Source organism: Artemia franciscana, chromosome 4, assembly GCF_032884065.1.
Source record: "Artemia franciscana chromosome 4, ASM3288406v1, whole genome shotgun sequence".
Taxonomy (NCBI): Eukaryota; Metazoa; Arthropoda; class Branchiopoda; order Anostraca; family Artemiidae; genus Artemia; species Artemia franciscana.
Window position 1 is genome coordinate 17,093,113 of NC_088866.1, and position 25,067 is coordinate 17,118,179.

Here is a 25,067-nt window from a genome sequence, read left to right on the forward strand (position 1 = left end):
GCACCCAAAAATATAGACGTCCACGAAATCAACAATATTGTTTTGACCAAGATTCAAGACCAGGCAGTCCTTTACAAGTCAGTCGACACAGTTTTGGAACCAAATGAAGCGGTTAATTATCCATCTGAATTTTTAAATTCCATAGATCTTTCAGGGTTTCCACCACACGTGCTACAACTAAAAATAGGCGTACCAATAATATTGTTACGTAACATAAACCCACCAAAGCTTTGCAATGGCACTCGACTTGCCGTAAAAAAAAAACAATGGAAAACCTAATAGAGGCCACAATCCTGACAGGGCCTTTTGAGGGTGAGGCTGTTCTTATTCCTCGCATTCCCATGATTCCAACAGATCTGCCTTTTCAATTTAAAAGATTGCAATTCCCAATTCGATTAGCATTTGCAATCACCATTAACAAAGCTCAAGGTCAATCATTAGAAAAATGTGGTATTGATCTTAATACTGATTGTTTTTCCCATGGACAATTGTACGTTGCATGTTCGAGGGTCGGTAAACCTGACAATCTATTTATATGCAGCGAGAATTGGACAGCGAAGAATGTTGTATATTCGCAAGTTTTACGCAGTTAATTTGTATTTCGGAACCAAATGAAGCGGTTAATTATCCATCTGAATTTTTAAATTCCATAGATCCTTCAGGGTGTCCACCACACCTGCTACAACTAAAAATAGGCGTACCAATAATACTTTTAAGAAATATCAACCCACCAAAGCTTTGCAATGGCACGCGACTTGCCGTAAAAAAAAAAAACAATGGAAAACCTAATAGATGCCACAATCTTGACAGGGCCTTATGAGGGTGAGGCTGTTCTTATTCCTCGCATTCCCATGATTCCAACGGATCTGCTTTTTCAATTTAAAAGATTGCAATTCCCAATTCGATTAGCATTTGCAACCACCATCAACAAAGCTCAAGGGCAATCACTAGAAAAATGCGGTATAGATCTTAATACAGATTGCTTTACCAATGTACAATTGTATGTTGCATCTTTGAGGGTCGGTAAACCTGACAATCTATTTATACGCACAGACAATGGGACAGCGAAGACTGTTGTATATTCACAAGTTTTACGTAGTTAATTTGTATTGTATCTATCTATCTATCTATCTATATAAAAACGAGTTGTGTGTATGCATGTTTGTTTGTTTGTAAAAAGAGCGTTTGCATATGACGTCATTATTAGTACATACGGCTTTGTATATGGACAGACAATGGGAAAGCCAAGAATGTTGTATATTCGCAATTTTTACGTAGTTTGAAACACATATATAAATCTATCTATATTCACAGGTGGGACACAGGGACACAACTACAATGGCGCGTAACTAATATGGCGCGTAACTAATATGGCGCGTAACGACTTACGCGCGCGGGGGGGCTTGGGGGGGGGGGGGCGCGAAGCGCCCCCTCCAACTAGGTGTTGGGGTGGCGCGAAGCGCCACCCCAACAGCTAGTATATATATATATATATATATATATATATATATATATATATATATATATATATATATATATATATATCTATATTCACAGGTGGGACATAGGGACACAACTACAATGGCGCGTAACGACTTACGCGCGCGGGGGGGCTTGGGGGGGGGGGGCGCGAAGCGCCCCCACCAACTAGGTGTTGGGGTGGCGCGATATATACTATATATATATATATAGTATATATATATATATATATATATATATATATATATATATATATATATATATATATATATATATATATATATATACTAGCTGTTGGGGTGGCGCTTCACGCCACCCCAACACCTAGTTGGTGGGGCGCTTCACGCCCCCCAAGCCCCCCCGCGCGCGTAAGTCGTTACGCGCCATATTAGTTTTTTTGTAGTTTTTACCTTTTTTAGTTTTTTTCTTCTTTTGTATTAATGCTAAAGCCAAGGTTCAAACCTGGAGCCTCTCGAACCTAGAGCCTGAAACATAACGCTTTACCAACTCAGCTACTTCGGCTTGAATACATTCGTTTTGAGCAGCTTCCTCGGGTGTTGCCATTGTAGGTTCTTCAGTCATTTTACAATTAGAAATTTCTCTTTCAACAGTTTTCTTACAATTAAAAATTTGTCTTTGAACGATATTCTTAAATACCTGTGTCCTGGTCGTCATTTATATTCCCTGTATCCCGGTCGTCATTTGTGTCCCGGTATCCCAGTCTGTAATTTCTCTTTGAGTGTCCCGGTCGTTATTTATATTCCCTCTGTCCCGGTCGTCATTTGTGTCCCGGTCTGTAATTTCTCTGAGTGTTTTTTCTTTTTAGTATTTTTTAGTTTTTTACATTTTCAGTTTTCTTTTTTCAGTTTTCTTTTTCTTCTTTATTTTTCAGCTTCACTATGAAATACATATTGCCGAACCTTTGTTTTTTTAACTATAATCTGGTAGGCATTGATGACCTTATCCAAGTCAAAATCCCAAACCCAATCATCATCGCTATCATTTTCAGTTTTGATATGTTTTGACTCTCGCTGTCCAGGTGGATCTTCATCTAACTGCGCGGTTTTGCGTTCTTTAGCCTCAAGCCTGTTTCCTTGCTGTTCTTTTGATTCCTCGGCACGCTTTCTTTTCTGACTTTCTCTATCAGCAGCAAGTTTTTTGGCATAGACTCTTTGAGCATCTTCATCGGCTTTTGCCATTGTAAGTTCATCAGTCATTTTAAACTTAAACATTAATAGATTTCTACGTGAACATATATGTCTTAAATATCTTTAATGACGTCACCGTCATAGCAAAAATGACGACAACTAACTTCATGACGTCAGTCGACACAGAAACATTTTTTTGTAGTTTTTACCTTTTTTAGTTTTTTTCTTCTTTTGTATTAATGCTAAAGCCAAGGTTCAAACCTGGAGCCTCTCGGACCTAGAACCTGAAACATAACGCTTTACCAACTCAGCTACTTCGGCTTGAATACATTCGTTTTGAGCAGCTTCCTCGGGTGTTGCCATTGTAGGTTCTTCAGTCATTTTACAATTAGAAATTTCTCTTTCAACGGTCTTCTTACAATTAAAAATTTGTCTTTGAACGATATTCTTAAATACCTGTGTCCTGGTCGTCATTTATATTCCCTGTGTCCCGGTTGTCATTTGTGTCCAGGTATCCCAGTCTGTAATTTATCTTTGAGTGTCCCGGTCGTTATTTATATTCCCTCTGTCCCGGTCGTCATTTGTGTCCCAGTCTGTAATTTCTCTTTGAGTGTTTTTTCTTTTTAGTATTTTTTAGTTTTTTACATTTTTTCTTTTTTCAGTTTTCTTTTTCTTCTTTATTTTTCAGCTTCACTATGAAATACATATCGCCGAACCTTTATTTTTTTAACTAAAATCTGGTAGGCATTGATGACCTTATCCAAGTCAAAATCCCAAACCCAATCATCATCGCTATCATTTTCAGTTTTGATATGTTTTGACTCTCGCTGTCCAGGTGGATCTTCATCTAACTGCGCGGTTTTGCGTTCTTTAGCCTCAAGCCTGTTTCCTTGCTGTTCTTTTGATTCCTCGGCACGCTTTCTTTTCTGACTTTCTCTATCAGCAGCAAGTTTTTTGGCATAGACTCTTTGAGCATCTTCATCGGCTTTTGCCATTGTAAGTTCATCAGTCATTTTAAACTTAAACATCAATAGATTTCTGCGTGAACATATATGTCTTAAATATTTTTATTGACGTCACCGTCATAGCAAAAATGACGACAACTAACCTCATGACGTCAGTCGACACAGAAACATGACGTCACCTGACAGACAGACACACAGACAGACAACTTATTTTTATATATATAAGATATATATATATATATATATATATATATATATATATATATATATATATATATATATATATATATATATATTATAAATGTATGTAGCTCAATTTGCCATTTTACTAATTTATCCCTAAATCGCAGAGACGGGCTAATTAAAAATTAAACTCTTTCTAGCAATATGATGTACATCCAAGGCCAATGTTCTTCAGCCTTTCTACTCGTGGGGGACCCTTAAAATAAATTACAGGTCTTAACAAACTTATCTACAACACATTTCCTATTCAGAAAGGATGTGGTACTCCGTGCCTTATCTATTTCTCATTTTCATCATAGTTTACATAGTTTTTCTGTTGCTTACTCTTTCTCATGGAACCTTGCACGAAACCCCTCAGCACCAAGAGACCCTGGTCTGTGCCCTTGAAAAATTTGATTTATTATGTTGCTTGATATATAGTTATTAGTAAACCTTATAACTAGGAAAAAAAGAATACTAATGTTATTCCCATTCATGTAAATTCTTATTAAACCATAGATTATACAAAACTAGCGCGACCAGTTGCAGAACAACTAATAGTAAGCAAACATTTAATAATTAAATGGCCTTGATAATTGGACAGCCTCGTAATATTGATTGGTTGGAACATATCTTTTGGTGAACGATAATGGGCTTTTCAACATTGAACAATTACATGTCAACCCGCAGAACTTTTTTTCTAATTGGAGCATAGAAAGTGTTCCCGAGAGGTAAGGGAAAGAAAGGTTTGGAATATGAATAATCCTGAAGCTTTTCTATTGGCGTCAATTGGGCGAAGGGCAGGGAGCATGTTCCACCCTAGATTTTTTCGCCCCCTTCTCCTAGATTTTGAGAAATAGTTTTTGGGATTATTTTCATGGAAAAGTGCTTCCTTTTGTATTCTTAGTGAACAAATTGAAAAACCGACAAATTTGCCTCCCATTCCCCTTAGGTTTTCAAAAATACATTTTTCCCTCCCTAAATGACGCAAGTTGACATCTCCAAGCTGTTATTTGCCAAGTCATTCTTTGCTTGCCTCATTACACTTATGTAGATTCCATTCTATTATGTAAATGTAGATGTTGTTTATAACAAATAATTTTTCAGACTTAGATATTTGTGTTTTTTAATTAGGTCTGTCGTCCGACTTCCAACTGGCTTTGCTTTTCGTATTAAATCTCTCTATCTCTCTCTCTCTCTCTCTCTCTCTCTCTCTCTCTCTCTCTCTCTCTCTCTCTCTCTCTCTCTCTCTCTCTCTCTCTCTCTCTCTCTCTTTCTCTCTACTTTTAATGCACATATCAGGATCTATTGAAGTTCATGTATACACTGAAAAGCATTGGGTTTCAGTAAAAACATTATTAACAATAAAGAATAGGCATAGCTTTTTTCAAAAATCCAACTCAGAAAATCTAAAGGTCCTAAGGCCGGAATTTTTTTTAGCAGTACAAATACGGCCCTTGGGAAAGGGAGCACAAAATTTTATAGAAGCTGGAAATTAGTGTTGGTACCTCATGTCTGATGAAAGAGGCCGAACAATGTAAATAGGATAGGATACGACCAGAAATATCTAGGCTCCTTCTAAAAGTAACAAAAACAGAGAAAAGAATTATTTTTTTCGAATAAACTGTTGTTTTAAAGTTACATGTCAAAAACCCTCCTGTATTTATCATTTCTTGGTGGATAGTCAAGTTCCCTACAGCTGCCAAAATGTCAGCTGCCTCTCTTTTGGAGAAACCACCGTGCTGATTTATACTTAATATCGAGGATGCATTTTTATACTTAATACTTAATATCGATTTATACTTAATATCGAGGATGCATTTTTATACTTAATACTTAATATCGATTTATACTTAATATCGAGGATGCATTTTTATACTTAATACTTAATATCGATTCACTTAATATCGATTTATACTTAATATCGAGGATGCATTTTTATACTTAATACTTAATATCGATTTATACTTAATATCGAGGATGCATTTTTATACTTAATACTTAATATCGATTTATACTTAATATCGAGGATGCATTTTTATACTTAATACTTAATATCGATTTATACTTAATATCGAGGATGCATTTTTTTTCTCTTTATCTGGAATTATATATAATTTGTTAGTTGATTTTATTCATTTAGTTATTTCTAGCATAATAGCTAGTACAAAGGTTAAAGAGCCTTTTAGCTGTCGAATCTCTTCCTCTTGGTATAGATTGGACACATTCAATAATGGGGAGTTTAGCATAATCCTTTTCGCATGGGTTCATAAATAGTTCCAGATAAGGGGTGAGATGAAGAAAATAGTAGAAAATAATATAGGGAATAAAAGTAAGGATATGGTTTAAAAAATGATACCCTTTAGCCACAATGATTTGTAAATAAAAGAAGAAGGTAAGAAACGAAATCATGTGGAAAATAATTTTCTATGAATGGGTTAGTAGTAACAGAAAAGAGAGAAATAGTGAGTGAAGTGCGATGCTTCTGTTAGAATACGTTCAAGATCCAAACGGCAGAAATTCTAGAGGATGTTGGAAACTAAAATGAATTTTTACGGAACCTGAATCTTGTGATGCTCAGTGAAGAACGGAATGAGGCAGCTTGCATTCACATAATACCGAATTAAGTTTTTACTACCATAAGAGAACCAAAGAAATGAAATACGCTTGCTGAAGCAAGTTCAATGCATTTCTCAAAGAGAAAAATAACCGATTAAAATGACAGCAACTTGCGTTCATATAACACCACATTAAGTTTTGACTCCCATAGCTGAAGCAAAGAAAAACAATCTTTGGAAATGATGGGGCTCTTTATGAACTACATAAGGAATTTGATGGTGAGTTATCGATTTTAAAGCTGAATTCTCAATGCAGTTTTGAAAAAGAAAGATAACCTGTCGATTAAAATGACAGGGATGGTCAAACTGATACTGAAGAAATAGAACTGAAGAAGAAGTAGAGGACTTACATAGCTGAAGACTAGTAACCACTAAACCCCTATCCTGCGATTACGAATTCCTTTCAATTTTTTTTATCAAAGTAGAAAAAAAGCCTCCTCAATGTTAAGCATAAACGAGCACGGTGGTTTCGACAATAGAAAGTCATCTGACAGCGGCAAGGAAGTAGATTATCCGTAAAGAAATGGTGAGAAATAAGAAAAGTAACACATTTTGACTAAGGGGGGCAGATATACAATAAAGATCTCGATAAGCTGAGGTGGTTACTTTTTTGTATAATTGTGAAGGAATGTTGGTTTTCCTCTGGCTTTATAAAATGGACCAGAGCATTACCCAATCAGAACGGGTGTTATTATAATTTATTGGTGAGCTTGCCTCTGAAATATTCTTCACTGAGTTAGGTGTGCGGCAAGGCTGTCATTGTTCTCGATCTTTTCTTGAATAAAATCCCAAATTCTTTTCTCTCAGTGGTACTAACGTAAATACTTTCCAGAACTACTGAAGTGGCAAGAACATCAAACTAAAAACATCTTGTGTTCCCTGGATCCATCTTAAGTTTGTTCATGCCTGAAAAGTACAATTTTACAGGATTTTCTTATGGTTTTTTCAAAATAATGAAGATTTTAGGGCTACATCACATTTCTGTCATTGTTGCCAAGTGGAACCATGAAAATGAATGAGCAAAACTAATCAATTGAATTTGACAACGTTTTTCGGCCGTAAAAATTCAGACATTACCGATCTGGTTATTCACAAAGACAGCTATGGGAGGAGAGGGGAGAATAAGTGGAGACCCAAATTCGCAAAAAGGACTTATTATTTGGACTGGGCGATCATCAGCTTTTTATGCTTTTTTTTGGGGAGGGGAGGGGTAAAGGATTTCTAGTTTTATGCCATGAAGGGGACTCTGATGGACTCTTCTGCTGGTCTCTATATATTCCCTCCTTAATTCTGGAGTCGGCAACAAATGATGTAGTTAGTGCAACATATGCTTTTTTATTTTGACGTAGACACAAATGATGTATAAAGAAGTTAAGAAGTTCATCGAATTCTAATGTAAGAATTGTCAAAGCTAGAGTCAGTTCTTTGCTCAGACTCCTTTGGCGCTTACTTTATTTTCCCACTGTCGATGCATTCAACAAGATGTTTTTCAGTGTCTCAATAATTTACACGTTGTTCGGGAAAAGGGGTTAAGGATTTTGGTGTGCATGCCAGTTATTTTCAAGTGTCCTTCCATTTTTGGTGGATTCTTATCTTATATTTTTAAGTGTAGTGGCTCTTCTATTCCACGAGGATCCATGAGGTCCATGCCAGTCATTTTCAAGCGTCCTTCCTTTTTTGGTGGATTCTTATCTTATATTTTTAAGTGTAGTGGCTCTTCTATTCCACGGGGATCCCTACACTGATGACTCAACATGAAAAAAAAATAACTAGAGAATATGCATGCAATATACGTTTACTTATTCACTCCGTCGTACGTTTACTTCCTTACGGGGTCTGAATTTTTGGCCGAAAAACGTTGTCAAATTCGATTGATTAGTTTTGCTCATTTGTTTTCATGGTAGCAGCCACTTCAGTAGTTCTGGAAAGTATTTACGTTAGTACCACTGAGAGAAAAGAATTTGGGATTTTATTCAAGAATAGATCGAGAATAATGAATCTCAGCAAGGGAAGGGGAGTCGCTCCATCATTGAAAACTACTATAGGAATTGTTTCATTGCATCACTTACCACTTGATAACAAACAAATGTAAATTAGCAGTGTTTTCAATGATTTTCTTTAAAGAGAATATTATTACACGATTTCACCGTCAAATTCATTATAACTTGTGCTTTTGGTATTATTATTTTCTTTTTAGTTGTGAACCCTCGCTAGCAACATTTTTTATGTTATCGATTGATTTTTGTGGGGTTTTTTGAAAATAAATTATTACTACTAATCGTTTTTCTGAAAACTTACCTTATTAAAGATTACCCTGTACGATAATTAGCTTTATTGATATCACATGTTTTAAATATGTTGCAAGGAGCAACTAAACTTGGTTCTGATTGACGGGGGCTGGTCAATGTATATGTCTGTGCCTGATAATGCAGCAATGTCTTTTAGCAAGTACTTACGCAGAAATATTGGTGGGGGCACAGATGTGGAAGACTCCGGGGAAAATTGTAAAATATAGAGATTTAGAGGGAAAAGTATTGACCTGAAGTCGCCCTTTCGTAGTCTGTAGATGTGGTTTATTTACCGTTCCGAATATGTGGATCTTTTTTTGTCTCTTTGTCACGACATGTTTGCAGTCCAATTTTGGTGGATCCCATCTATTTCTCTGTGTGAAATCACCCCCTCCCTCCCATTGAAGAAGGAAAACTTGGCATTCCAACCAGGCCAATTCTTGAAAACCGGTTGCTTTTTAGTCGATAAAAAAATGGAATTATAACTTATAGAGCAGTTGAAAATGGGCTGGGCTGGTGTTTCCGTTTCGTGACGGATTTTTTTTGTCTAGTACTACTGACATGAATCATCAATTGTTCTCAATTCGATCAAGTTACTCAAGGGGTGCCGCACTACATTACTCTGTATATACCTAAGAAATGGACACAAACCGAATGCGTGTTCGTAGAAGTAAAAACATGATCAGAGATAGATTAAGGGCTACCTTCAGAGGCACAGATTCCTGAACATCGAAAAGAACTATAAAAACATTTGCCAAGCTATAAAACATGGCCTGTGGCACACCCTTTCCGTCGTAAGATCTAGTGCCTTAAATTTGAACAAAAGTGCTTCCTCGTTGTTCCTGTTTTCCTTTTGATAGAACGTGGCGTAATAGAAAGCTGCTTTCCAGCACTTTAAAGCTCATAGTGACCATATTTGAAAACTAAATTTGCAGACTATAATTGAAAACACTGTATTATAAATTAGGCATGGGTTGAAACCTTTTTTTTTTAATTTATTTTTTTCCAGGATAACAATCATATATGGGAATTTTAAATACTTTAAACTGTTTCGAATTGTTTTTGGTACCCGAATGACTTACCGTATTTCAAACAGAAGGCTGTATGAAAAGAGTGGTTCAGTCCCGCTTTCTTGGGCTATAATGAGAGAAAGGTTTAGATGGTCTGGACACGTTCTTCGGATGACGGATGACAGATTGCCAAGGATTGTCCTTTTCGGCCAACTGTCTAGGGCTAAACGGGAAGCAGGCCGTCCACGATTGGGGTGGGAAGATGTCGCAAAGAAAGATTTAAGTGAAAGGGCATATAAGCAATATCAGAGGTAACGCAGCGCTATCATGTATAGCAATATCATATAAACTGATATTGCTAATCCGATTGGAAATTAAGAGTTCCAGTGCCCTGTTTAAAAGTCAAAAGTTACCGGAGGGCAAGCAGCCCTCCTTCCCAAGCCCTTCTATTTTCCAAACACACCCAGTAAAAATTCTGAGATTGCCATTTTGTTCAGCATAGTTGAACGGTTCAGTAACTATGTCTCTAGGGATGTTGGGTATGTCAACCCCCCAGAGTTATGCAATTTGCCTATTATGCTTTAAAAGTAAATGTTGCTTTAAAACTAAATCAAAAGACGCTGTATACACGCTGATTGCCAATAAGACATCTCAGTAATACCCCAAGTACGGCTCAGGGTAACAAGTTGAAACTGTCAGGGTTACTGCTATTACTACTTCTGATCTTACAATTTAAATTAAATCGACAGATTGTAAGTGTATCAAGGTTGTCAAAGAGCATAGATCTAATTTTTGGGGTTGGTATTAAGTTCAAATATCCAAACCAACTTGAGGACGTATAAAACTAAGTTAAACGATATTATTTGTGTCCAGATTTTCAATAGGGTGCATGCTGTTAAAAATTGTTGAAAAATGTTCTCCAACATGCAAATAACATGCCAAGCTATGGATTCTTAATGAAAAAAAGCCGAAAAGATGTAAAAAGTTATTTTCTTTTTCCATGAAAAAGACTGTATCGACACCCCCTATGCTTTCTGAAGACCAGAACAATATTTGAACTTTATTGACAGAAAATAAATGAATGCGGATTAACAGTTTGATATACATATACCGATATTTATTCCTTAAAGTCTTAATAATTTTTATTTAGTAAAGTTAAAAAAGTGAAAATATTTAAAACGTATCTTGTTATGAGTAAAGTAGAAACTATATTCTAGTCTTTAGAAGGCATGGGGGTGCCAGCCCTACTCATGTTAATTTCTGCTCGTTTTGAGTTTGACTCGGCTATCTGTTGAATTTCTGTTTGTTTTGGGTTTCATTTATTTATTGCTGGTGATTTGTGGCAGTTTTACGCTTGGAAGGCTATTTGACTTTATTTTTGCTGATTTTTGGTTTAATGGAGCTCTTTACTTTCTTTGAAAAACGTATTTTGTGGAAGATTTTAAATTAATCAACGGCGCTACCTAAGTAAAGAAGGATGTTGCCGTAATGTGTCATTTATTTATTTATTTAGAACTTTTCTTATAAAAATTTTGATATAGCCATTTTGTTCAGCGTATCTGAAGGGTCCAGTAGTTATGTTTTTATAGATGGCAACCCCACCACATCCCTCAGGGCAAGGGCTATAAGTTATGCTACTTACTTACTTAAGTCCCATCCAGCCTTGGTGGTCGTCTCGGGGCCTCTATCCTCACGAGCGAATGTATTTATCGCCTATAATGCTCTCTGTTTTGTGCCAATTTTAGAAGACCCGGGAGGTTGCATTTGGAGAAGTTCTCCTTCCAGCGCTTCGGAGGGCGACCGTGAGGGTGAGAACCGTGGATGCGACCTTCGGAGGGAATTTTCGGTAGTTGATAGTTGCATATTCACTGGACGTGGCCAAACTACCTGAATTGTTGGACACGGACCCTGTTCAGGATGTTCGTGTTATACTGCAGTCTTTTGAGTAGGTCGGAATTTGAGACTCGATCTACGTATATTATACCAGCAGTTCGACGCAGCAGCTTTGTCTCAAACGCGGAGAGTCGCCTGGAGTCATCTACTCTGACTGTCCATGTTTCACAACCGTAAATAGCTATAGGAATAATGATTGAGCAGAATAGTTTCAGTTTTAGCTTCACGGAGATCCGATTTTGCTTTCAAATTGGCATTAGAGCTTTGAAGCTGGCCGTATGCAGAGCTAGGCGTCTTTTGATATCCACTGAGCGATTGTTGTCGCTTGTGATCTGGCTCCCCAGATATGTGAAGCTGTCTACCCATTCTGTTTCCGCTCCATTAAGCTTTATTTTTGGTGGGGTTGGGCTATTGAACCTTGACACACGCATGGCTTTCGTTTTGTCTTCGTTGATTTTCATTCCGAAGGTTCCTGTAACTACTTCCAGCTTATCTGCTTTGGTTTAGAGTTCAGCGACGGATCCAGTGAGCATGTCGATGTCGTCTGCGTATGCTAAGCTTGTCGATTACGATCCCTACTATCATTGCCCCATTCTTGCTTCAACATGCGACATTACACAATGGAGGAAGAGATAAAACATGTGAGTTGAGAGGATGCATCCTTGCAAAACACCAACAGAAGTTTAGAATTCTTCGGTTGTTCCCTCAACTGTTTGTACTTGGCTTCTGAACCGCTCATACATGTTACTAATGAGTGATACGATATTTGACAGGACGCCATAATGCAGTAATATTGCCATATTGTCAATATGCCAATATGGCATATGCCAAAGGCTCTCTCTCCAAATTAAGTCGAAAGCTTGTTTGAAGTCAATGGAGAAATAAGTTATGCTAGGTGCCCATTATTAACAAACAAGGTTTTAATTGAAGAGGTTGATTGTATAAGCCTCGGAGGGGGCTCGTTTGATTGAAAATAAAAAGTTCTAGTGCCCTTCTTAAGATTCAAATGCAATCGGAAGGCCAATAGGCCCCCCTCCTCATGTCCTGTTTTCCCCAAATGCATCCAAGGGATATTTTGAGATTGCAATTTTATTCAAAATAGTTCAAAGATCATATAACAAGGCTATTGGGGTTAAAGCAAAGCCTGGGGGTAAGGGTTTTAAGCTATGCTCCTGGGGCATATAAGGTTTTTATGGAAGGGATGGTCGTATAAACCTTAGAGGAGGTTCATTTGATTGAAAATCGGAAGTTCTAGTTCGCTTTTAAGAGTCAAAAGTGATGGAGGGAAACTAGCCTCTTCCCTTTCATCCCGACAACCCCTTTTTTCCCCAAACGCATCTGATTGAAATTGTGAGATTGTCATTTTGTTTAAAATAGTCTAAAGAGCCTATAACAATGTCTCCAGTACTGACACAGCCCTCCCCCCCCCCCGAAAGCCCTGGGACAAGGGTTGTAGCTAACACCCTGGGGGCATTTAAGATTTTTATGGAATGATGGGTCGTATGAACTTCAGATGGGGCTCATTTGATTTCAAATAGGAAGTTATAAAGTCCTTTTTAAAAGTCAAAAGTGATTTAACGGCAACCAGACCCGCCCCCAGGCCCATCATTTTCCAAAACGAAGATCCAACCAAAATCTTGGGACATCTATTATCTTCAGAACTGTTAGAGAGTCTAGTAATTATGCCTTTGGGAATGTCAACCCCCCCCCACAGCCCTTAGGGCAAGGGCTGTAATATAGGCAATGCTTTAATTGTTTGCATTTAGTACATGTTATTGAGAAAGGTATGCATGTTTGACCTTTTTTTCCAAAAATACAAAGTGCGGTCAGGCGAGTCTTTCAGGGAGTGTTGAGTAGTGTTGAACTACTCAACAAGAAACAACATGTTACGTGTATATGGGTTATCAAAAGGGTTCACTCAGGAATGTCTGAGTATATTAATTTGGAACTTTTAGGAAATGATAAGGGAGATGATCAATTAGGTAATATGTGCACGCTACTACTACTACTACTGCTACAACTACCACTGCTTCTACTGCTACCACAACTACAACTTCTACTATTAATAGTACTATCACTAAAACTACTGCTTCTGTAGCGAGTACTACTTGAAATCAAGATTTGAGGAAATGTTGAGGGTAAAGTTGAACTAAATCATACGGGTATATCAGCAAAATTTTTAGAACGGCTTACCGCGTACCACTACTGTTCCTAATAGTACCACTACTGTTGTGGAACTAGTACAATTAAGGCTACGTTTATGAAGGTAAAATTTGACTTAATATTTAGAGGGAATTTGAACTAAATCATAACACACTATGTGTATGCAAATTGTCAAAGGACGTATCTCAAGAATGGATTCGGATATTAAGTTCAAACTTTCAGAGGATATTTAAATAGGAAGATAAATTGACAAAAAGGTAATATATGCATGCCCCTGCTAACGCTACTACCACTGCTACTTTTACTAATACCGCTACTACTAAACTACTCCAACTACTACTTCAATTGCAACAATCTATTAGGCTTAGAGTATTAAGATGAAAAAGGGGTCAAAAGGACACATCTGCAATAGTTTTGGAACGACTTACCATGTCATGGTGAAACTTTCGGGGTATCAGGAAGGGGATGTTAAACTGACCAAAAAGCAAAATGTACATGCTATTACTGTTATCAATATTGCTTCTGCTACTGTTACTACTACTACTTCTCCTACTAGCCCCATGACTACTGTGATACTAGTACTATGAAGGCTACGTCTATGAAGGTAAAATTTGGGGGAACATTAAGGACAAATTTGAACTAAATCAACAGAACTTATGTGCATTTAGATTGTCAAAAGAGTATATCTTAAGAATTAATTTATGTATTAAGTTGAAACTCTCAGAGAATGCTTAAAGAGGATAATCAATTGACCAAAAGGTAATATGTGCACGCTACTGCTAATACTACTACTACTACTACTGCTACATTTACTAGTTCTACTGCTACTATTCCTACTGCTCCATCTACTATCTCTATTGCAACTACTTGTAAGGCTAAGAGCATTGAGATGAAAATTTGAAGAAGTATATAAATATGCAGGTTATCCAAAGAACATTTCAGCAAACTTCTTGGACTTTACAAGGGGTGTGTTCAACTGATTAAAAGGCATATGTTAATACTACTGCTGCTCCTAGCACTAGTGCTATTGCTGTTAATACTTCTACTAGTAATACTATTACTAATAGTAGCCTACTAATTTACTAGCACTCTTACTACCATTACAACCATGCCTAATGGTATAAAGGTAAAATTTTCAGGGAACGTTTTTTTGGGCGGGGGGTTAACTGAATCACAACACGCAGTCTGTATGCAGGTTGTCAAAAGAGCATTGAATCAAAAATGAGCTGAAACAAAATCAAATAATATACAAGCGTAAAACTATTACAAATTACCAATAATAAATAAATGACAGTCAAAACGAAACAGATATTACAATGAATAACTGAGTCAATGTCAAAATATGCAGAAATTAATATGAGTAGGTCTCACAATTTGCATGCCTTCTCAAGGCCAGAACATACTTTGTACTTTACTGAGAATTAAATAAAAAAAACAAGTTTTTTTAACTGAAAGTAAGGAGCGACATTAAAACGTAAAACGAACAGAAATTACTTCTTATATGAAAGGGACTGCTTCCTCATCAACGCCCCGCTCTTTTCGCTAAAGTTTGACTCTTTCTCTCAACTCTACTTCTTAAAACAGTAAAAAACTTTAGTGTAAAGAGTGGGGCGTTGATGAGGAAGCAGCCCCTTATAACTTATATATCTAAAATCAGCATTACAATGCGATTCTTTTGATGTAGCTATTGGTATCCAAATTGCGTTTTTTAGAGTTTTGGTTACTATTGAGCCGGGTCGCTCTTTACTACAGTTCGTTACCACGGACTGTTTGAAAATACAATTGAATGTGTATTGTCTAAAAAACATATATTGATACTTATTCCTTAAAGTCTGAATAATTTTAGATTTATTAAAGTTAAAAAAGTGAAAACATTTATAATGTATTTTTTTCGGTAAAGTGTTAATTATGTTCTAGCCTTCAGAAAGCATGGAAGTTCTGAGCCATACTCATGTTAATTTCTGCATATTTCTAGTTTGACTCAGTTATTTATTGTAATATGTGTTCGTTTTGACTTTCATCTGTTTTATTGGTGGTGTCTGTTATAGTTTTACGTTTTGGTATATTATTTATTTTTATTTCGGCTAATTTTTGATTTAATGGAGTTCTTTACTTTTCTTTGAGAAACTTATTTGGCAGAAAAAGTTTTTAAAATTAATTATTAGTAAGGATGGTAGATGCTGAGAATATGTGATTCATTAAGTTGTGCGAAAAAAACCCGCTCAGGTCCTCTTTTCTAGGGCTATAAGAAGAAAAAGGTTAAGATTACTAGTTCACTTTTTGAGGTCGAATTAGGAAATATCTAAAAAAATGTTGTTTTTTTTCAGTTCATTTTGGCCAAAACGAAAAGTAGAATGTCTTCGGTTAGGCTGGGAAGGGGCCATAAAAAGGATTTAAAGCAAACGGGGGGAAGTAAATCTGTGAAAAGATTCGGTCCGGACAAGGAGCATGTGCAGCTGTAGTGGCCTGAGATGGCTGTGATGAGTTGTCAGTAGTAGTAGTAGTAGTAGTAGTAGTAGTAGTAGTAGTAGTAGTAGTAGTAGTAGTAGTAGTAGTAGTAGTAGTAGTAGTAGTAGTAGTAGTAGTAGTAGTAGTAGCAGTAGTAGTAGTAGTAGTAGTAGTAGTAGTAGTAGTAGTAGTAGTAGTAGTAGTAGTAGTAGTAGTAGTAGTAGTAGTAGCAGTAGTAGTAGGAAAATTTATTATCTTAACAGTATTTAAATTGTTTTTAAAAAGGAAATTTCCGGCTAAAATGGTTCAACTCAATCGAAAGTAACTCAACTCTGTTCAACTCAACCCCCGTGCAACTCAAACCCCATTTGACTCAACCTCCTTTAGTTCAACTCTATGCAGATCAACCGTCGTTTAATCCACCCCTATGCAACACAAACCACATTTAACTCAATCATCTTTCAACTCAACTCCGTGGAGCTCAACCCCTATTTGTGCGTTTAACCGATTACACGTTAGGTAAGATTGATATGAATGAGGGTTGATTTAAATAGCTCTGAGTTAAATGAGAGTAGAATTGCACACGGTTTGAGCTGAATAAGAGTTGAGATGAATGGGTGACGAGGTTAATGGGTTGAGTTACATGGGGGTTCTGCTACATGGGGTTTGAGATGCATAATGATTGATTTGAATGGAATAGAGTTGAATGGGGGGGAATTGATTGACATGGAGGGTGAGGTACACAAGGCTTTAATTGAACTCGGTTGAATGGCATGTGGTTTAGTTGCATGGAAGCCATTTATTTGATTCTTGAGCACGTTTTCATGCATGCGTCGGAAAACATTGACGCATGTCAATTTGTTTTTTTTTGCACAAAAATGCTGTAAAAAAAAGCTCAAAATTTTAAAATTGCAGAAGTTTTCCGCAAAACGTAGTATTTGAGAGCTAGAGATAGCGGTAATAGTAGTGATTCTCTTGAAAAACCAGAATGTTGAGATGATTATTCAAATCCAAACGAACACTGTTTTATTGCTGTAAATAACTACTTAAAGTTGAAAATTTTTATCTTATGAGATGGGGTACTATGTAAGCATAGTCATAAAAACAAGGAATAAAGCATTCTTCTCAAGATACGAGAAGAACATTAATTGAATTTTGCATATAGAATTCGCCATGTCCATAGTCTGAACAAGATTCAATCTAGAGGATGAATCTGCAATGTTGTAATTGTTTAGCTCGATAATGTAAATTTCTTGGTAGAATGCTTAAAGTCGTTAGGCCATATTTTATTGGCACAAGATCATAGACTGTCAAAAATCGTCATTTTTATAGTCTGTCTTAGGTTCGGTAAGGTTCGGTTAGGAACGGTTGAAAGGGTCAGGCCAGATTTTATGGATAGAAGATCATAGACTGAAAAAATATCCAGTTTTGTAGTTTGTCTTGGTACAACGGTGAAAACGGTTAGGCCAAATTTTAGGGATCAAATTTTTAGGAAAAAACGTCATTTTGGTAGAACGATTAAAATGGTTAGGCCATATTTCATGGATCATAGATTGCCAAAAATCGTCGAACAGTTAAAGTCACAATGCCATATTTTATAGACAAAATAAAATAGACTATCAAAAATCGTTATTTTAGTATTCTGTTTTGGTAGAACGTCCAAAATGGTTAGGCCATATTTTATGGAAAAGAGATCATAGGCTGCCAAAAATCGGCCCAAAATTCTTATTTTTGTAGTCTTGGTAGAATGTTTAAAATAATTAGGCCACATCTTATGGATAAGAAATCCTAGACTGCCAAAAATCGTCATTTTGGTTGTTTTTATGGTACTTGATATTAACCAATTACGGTTAATTCGGAAAAATTTGAAAAAATGAAGTATTTTTAACTTACGAACGGGTGATAAAATCTTAATGAAATTTGATACATAGAAGGATATCGTGTCTCAGAGCTCTTATTTTAAATTCCGACTGGATCTGGTGACATTGGGGGGAGTTGGAGGGGACCTAAAATCTTGGAAAACGCTTAGAGTGGAGGGATCGGGATGAAACTTGGTGGGAAAAATAAGCACAAGTCCTAGATATGTGATTGACATAACCGGAACGGATCCGCTCTCTTTGGGGGAGTTTGGGCGGGAGGGTTAATTCTGAAAAATTAGAAAAAATTAGATATTTTTAACTTACGAAGGAGTGATCGGATCTTAATGAAATTTCATATTTATAAGGACCTCATAACTCACTCTTATTTTAAATCGCGACCGGATCCAGTGTCATTGGGGGGAGTTGGGGGGACCGGAAATCTTGGAAATGGCTTAGAGTAGAGGGATCGGAATGAAACTTGGTGGGAAAAATGAACACAAATCCTAAATACGCGATTGACATAACCGGAACGGATCCGCTCTCTTTTGGGGAGTTGGTGGGGGGGGGGTAATTAAGAAAATTAGAAAATATGAGGCATTTGTAACTTACGAACGGGTGATCAGATCATGAAATTTGATATTTAGAAGGATCTTATGCTTCAGAGCCCTTAGTTTAAATCACAGCCAGATCCGGTGACGTTGGGGGGAGTTGAGGGGTAAACTGGAAATCTTGGAAAACGTGAAAATTAAGGTTTCTTTATCTTACGAATGGGTGATCGGATCTTAATGAAACTTGATATATGGAAAAGTATTATGTCTCAGATTCTCCATTTTCATTTTGAATCGGATCCGGGGACATATGAGGTTGGAGGGGAGAAACAGAAATCTTGGAAACCTGAAATCTTGGAAAACACTTAGAGTAGAGAGATCGTGATGAAACTTGATGGGAAGAATAAGCACAAGTTTTAGATACGTGATTGATATAATTGTAACGGATCCGCTCTCTTTGGGGGAGCTGGGGGGATTTTAATTCGGAAAAATTAGAAAAAGTGAGGTATTTTTAACTTAAGAACGGGTGATCAGATCTTAATGAAATTTGATATTTAGAAGAAACTCATGTCTGAGAGCTCTTATTTTAAATCCCGACCAGATCTGGTGACATTGGGGGGAGTTGGGTGGGGAAACCAAAAATCTTGGAAAACGCTTAGAGTGGAGAGATCGGGATGAAACTTGGTGGGTAGAATAAGCAAATGCCGTAGATATGTGATTGACGTAACCGGACTGGATCCGCTCTCTTTGGGGGAGTTGGGGAGGGGGGTCCAGCGTTTTGGCGAGTTCGGTGCTTCTGGATCTGCTAGGACGATGAAAATTGGTAGGCGTGTCAGGGACCTGCACAAATGGACTTGAGGAAGTTGTTTTCCCCGATTCGACCATCTGGGGGGGGGGTCGAAAGGAGAGGAAAAATTAGAAAAAATGTGGTATTTTTAACTTACGAATGGGTCATCGCATCTTAATGAATTTTGATATTTAGAAGGACCTTGTGTCTCAGAGCTCTTATTTTAAATCCCGACCGGCAGTAAGCCTCTGATTTTCCTTTTAAATCAATCTATTGATTCTTATAATTTTGCTAGAGCTCATGCCATATGAGCTATTGGCTCTTGGCTCTTCCGACCTCGTCACAAGTGCCATATGAGCTCTTAGCTCTTGTTCTTGGTAGAACGGTTGGAATGATTTTATGGCTAAAAGATCATAGACTGCCAATAATTGCCATTTTTGTAGTGTGTCTCCGTAGAATGGTTAAAAAGGTTAGGCCATATTTTATGGATAAGAGATCACAGGCTGCCGAAAATCGTCGGAGGAGAAGCGTGCATAGTTGGTGATTTCAGGTGGTTCGGTCATGTGATGGACATTTTAGTTGCATTAGTTGCAATCTACACTGGTGTTTATGAAATAAGAGACTGCCCAAAATCGCCGTTTTGGTAGAATGTTTAAAATAGTTAGGCCACATTTTATGGATAAGATATCATAGACTGCCAAAAATCGTCATTTTGGTTGTTTTTCTTGGTAGAACAGCTGAAATGATTTTATGGGTAAAAGATTATAGACTGCAAAAAATTGTCATTTTGTATTGTTTCTCCGTAGAATGGTTAAAAAGGTTAGGACATATTTTACGAACAAGAGATCATAGGCTTCCAAAATCGTCGAACGATTAAAATTATTATGCCATATTTTATTGACAAAAGATCATAGATTTGCCAAAATCGTCATTTTGGCAGTGTCCGGTTGAAATGGTCAGGCCAGATTTTATGGATAAAAGATCATAGACTGCCAATAATTGTCATTTTTTAGTCTGTCTCCGTAGAACGTTTAAGAAAGTTTAGGTCATATTTTATGGATAAAAGATCGTAGACTGCCAAAAATTGTCATTTTGGTAGTCCGTCGTGGTAGAGCGGATGAAGTGGTTAGGCCATATTTTATAGATAAGAGATCATATGCTGCCAAACATCGTCGAACGGTTAAAACGATTATGCCATATTTTATTGACAAAAGATCATACACTAGCCAAAATAATCATTTTGGCAGTGTCTTGGTAGAACGGTTGAAATGATCAGGCCAGAGTTTACGGATAAAAGATCATAGACTGCCAAAAATTGTCATTTTTGTTGTCTGTCTCCGTAGGACGGTTAAAAAGGTTTGGCCATATTGTGTGGTTAAAAGATCGTAGACTACCAAAAATTGTCGTTTTGGTAGTCCTTCGTGGTAGAACGGTTGAAATGGTCAGGCCATATTTTATGGATAAAAGATCGTAGACTGCCAAAAATAGTCATTTTGGTAGTCCGTCTTGGTAGAACGGTTGAAACAGTTAGGCCATATCTTATGGATAAAAGATCATAGACTACCAAAAATTTTGATTTTTGTAGTCTGTCTCGTTAGAACAGTTAAGAAGGTTAGGCCATATTTTATGGATAAGAGATCATAAGCTACCAAAAACTATCGAACGATTAAAATGATTATGCCATATTCTATTGACAAAAGATAATAGACTTGCCAAAATCGTCATTTTGGCAGTGTCTTGGTAGAACGGTTGAAATGGTCAGGCCAGATTTTATGGATAAAAGATCATAGACTGCCAAAAATTGTCCTTTTTGTAGTTTGTCTTGGTAGTTTTACCTTCCAATAATAGGCCTACTCGTGTAGACACTACTGATATTTGAATATTAATAATAATTCGAGAAAAGTTATTGGTAGTTAATAATCAACTCTGTTTTAATCAATATTTAAAATTCTCATGTCTATCTTTACTTCAGGCTGTAGGGGGGTAGCAATAGGAGGGGCAGTCCTGGTCCTTCTTCAAAATTTTTTTGTTTTAGTGGAGAACGAAAGGGAACTTTTTAAGTTAATTTGTTAAGGCCAAGTTCAACGTTATTTTTTTCACATTAGGATTCATTTTTTCCCACTAGAATTTGTAAGCTAACTTTTTATACAAGACTCTTTTCACGTAGGGGGAGGGGGGGGTATGACCCGATTATGTCCCTTGAAATTCCCCTCCGACAGAAAATTCTTAAAATAGAGGTAAAGAAAATTGAAAATTTTTGGTTTCCATTCGCTTAGCAAAAATACTGTGATTCTTTTCCCAAATATTTGTGATTCTTTACCTGGACAAGCCTAAGAACATAAAACTTGGAAAATAATATGGAAGAAAATATACAATTATTTCTCATTACTAGCTATTCATCTGTAAATATATTTCATTCCTTCCTGGTAATAGTGCAATAGATCCAATTGACTTTGTTTGTATTTATTCCCTTGTATAATGTGGTTCTAGACGTTTACCCCCTGGAAAATACACCCCCTCAGAAAATACTCCCCGAGGAAAATACCCCCACGTGGAAAATAACCCCCGAAAAATAAACCTCCACGGAAAATACCTCCTGTGGAAAATAGCCCCCGGAAAATACCCCTCGTGGAAAATACCCCCAGAAAATATCCCCCGCAGAAAATTCCCCCCACGGTAAACAACCCCCCGTGGAAAATAAGGCTTTCCATATTTGAGCATGTTATTTGGGTTTCGTTTTTTTAATTTGCATGGGGGGAGGAATTTTGGTACTTGTGTATTATGCACCACTCCCTCAATTTTACGCTATGTAAAACTCGAGAACAAACCGGTTTCTTCGTTAGTTTCTTTCAGCTCAGCGCGAGACAAGACAAAGACAAGTGACAGAACATATGCTTAATATATCATCTGGGCTACATATTGGCACATAAGGGGGGGGGGGGTAAAGTATTTGGACAGTTTGAAGTCAGAAAACAAATCTTACTTCATAATATGCAGAATAATTGTACCTAACACATTTTGCATGCAGACCCGCTATACATGCAGACCCCCTCCCCTGATGTACAAACCTATAGCCCAAATTTGTTTCTAAAGTAGCAAAGAAACTAACGAAAAAAACGGATTGTTCTTGAATTTTACCCACAGCGTAAATTTGAGTTAATGGCGAATAATACACAAGCACCGAAATTTCTTTCCCCCCCCCACGGAAATTAAGAAAAAAACTAAAATACTCAAATTTGGAAGCTTTATTTTCCACGGGGGGGCATATTCTGGGGGGGGTATTTTCTGCGGAGATATTTTCCACAGGGGTATTTTCCCCGAGGGGATATTTTCCACGGGGTGTATTTTCCACGAGGGATGGTCTTTTCCGTTTGGGGGGAGGTCCGTTTGGGGGATTTTCTGGGGGGTAATCAGGGGGGAAGTAAACGTCTAGAACCACATTATACAAACAAAATTAATACATAATAAATTAATAGATTAAAATATAAGAAAATTAATATATGATATAGGAGTCGGTATCTGCCTCTCCTCTAAGATTGATCTGAAGCAGTCCGATAAGGTTTTGACTTTTGGCCTAGATATCTTGGCTAGTTTTTATGATGCCCTCCTGGCCCAGTGAAGAAAACTGTCTGTCTCCTCCTCCTACCTCAGCTTGTCTCCTAATTATCTTAATTATCTGATACTGTTTGTGTCCATCTCTACTTAAAATATTAGTTAATAACTAATTTTTTCTAGAGTTCTGTCATTTAATAGTTAATGATGTATTTGTTGTTACATTGTATGGTGTTTTATAGTGTTGCATTGCATTCATTCTTTATACTCTCCGTGTTTATGTCCTATGTGAGTAAAAAAAAAAAAAAAAAAAAAGACATAACTAAAATGAAAAAGACTTGATTTTGATCCACTTACTGATAAGCTAACCATTTTGACGGATGATGTTGAAGCTTTTGGAAGTAGAATTTTGGTTGCCTGTTTACTGATCATTAGGTCTCTTTGGTACATGTATCATATATGGAGACACACCTTAAAAAAATTGAAAGAGGAAATAGATTCTTTCGTGATAATTATCTTAGTTGTAGGTATTGTTTGAAAAGTGGCCCCAGGAGTGTGTATCTTTAACCTCAATTCTTCAGTAAAAAAAAGCTTTAGATCACGACAGATTTTTCGAATGTTGAATGACAGAATTATTTCTATTTCCAAAGAATTATTGCAAGTTCTAAAAGAGTCGAGTTGTGATCTAAAGCGTAAAGGAGATCCTGTCTCCTAAGAGAGTCGAGCGAAAGTCGAGCGGAAAAAGACAATGTTACGTGCACACTGGTTGTCAAAAGGGCGTAACTCAGGAATGACTGAGTACATTAATTTAGAACTTGCAGAATATAATAAGGTAGAATGAGGAACTAGCATAACTTTTTGCCCTTTCCCTGAGGGCTTTGAGGGGGGCATCTTCAAAGACATAATTACTTGACCTCTCAATTATGCTATACAAAATGGGTATCTCAAAATTTAGAATTTAGATCTCAAGATTTAAGGAAAGGAACCTAACCTAACATCTCCGACTAGTGGAACCGTTCAAATGCATATGCTCTACTAATCTGTCTTGCATTCCAGGAGTTGTTCTACTGAAATTCAACTAGCTACACCAGCAACCCATAAATAGGAATTTTACTAACTCTCCTGTAACCAAAGGCTTGTTACCAGTATTTACATAGCTGTCAGTTCTAAGGAATATCTCTTGATTCGATAAATAGCAAAAAATACTTGTTTCAGTCTGGTGTCAACGCAGACATTCAGTGATGTTCTAAAATGTGTGAATGTAGTAAACGCCATAGAGCTTCAGCTTCGAGGTCGACTGAGAAGTTGAATAACGCTACAGGAAGTCTTTCGAAGGCAGTATTGCCAAGAAACACCAGAAAATTTAGTGTCCAGCATACTAGTGGACTTCGGCCTGGAAAATTGTATCGAGGACGATCAACATCTGCGATAAACGACAAGGTATGACTTTTATAAACTCAGCGGCCTGTTCAGAAAAACAAGACTATGTTTAGTGAATATCTATGAAATTTGTACACTGTAAATGTTGTTCCAACACGTAAAAGGTGCCTTCAGTAAATAGGTATCACTTTGGATTTTACCCCATATTATTGTGAAATAATGGGTCTAGGGGCCTAGCACTAATTTGCTTCCATCACAGTTTAGGCACAGTTTTGCACAAGGCCTTTGCAGCGTATAGTTCTTGTCCTAAATGCGGCTAACTAGCACTTACACTATGGCTAGTAGATCCTTTTATCAAGACAGATATTTACAATAAATACAAAAATGAACTCCATTGTTTTTACTTTTAAATATTAACTGTTAGAACATGCTCGAAACTGAATATGTTTTGCGTTTACAGTATTTTATAGAGGAGGTATCCTAAAAGCGGTGAACTAATTGATTATGATTCAAGGAACAAGCAGAGTAATCACTTCATTCTCAGTCGGGGACAATTAATCCGTATATATTTGGTATTTATCTTATAAGATTTATAATTTTGGTTTTTTTTCTAAGAGGCTTAGAAGATGAACCGCAGTATTCATCCAAAATATTTGCCACTTCTTTTGTTTACTTCCTCCTAATCCCTTTCATCCTTTATTTATTTA

General features: G+C 36.8%; 1 protein-coding gene and 1 long non-coding RNA gene across 2 annotated transcripts in view; both read left to right on the plus strand.

The window, feature by feature from the left end:
* The window catches only part of LOC136026061 (NAD(+) hydrolase sarm1-like), a gene marked incomplete in the record, with an annotated part of 166,228 nt that overhangs the window by 17,101 nt on the left and 124,060 nt on the right, over window positions 1–25,067 (plus strand). Inside the window, 1 exon segment of the mRNA XM_065702247.1 lies at window positions 24,037–24,420. Within this exon segment, the coding sequence (XP_065558319.1) occupies window positions 24,232–24,420 (189 nt within the window).
* Window positions 2,101–3,342, plus strand: LOC136025634 (uncharacterized). The gene is made up of 2 exons (XR_010617126.1): window positions 2,101–2,271; window positions 3,139–3,342. It is a non-coding gene; the product is annotated as an uncharacterized LOC136025634 (long non-coding RNA).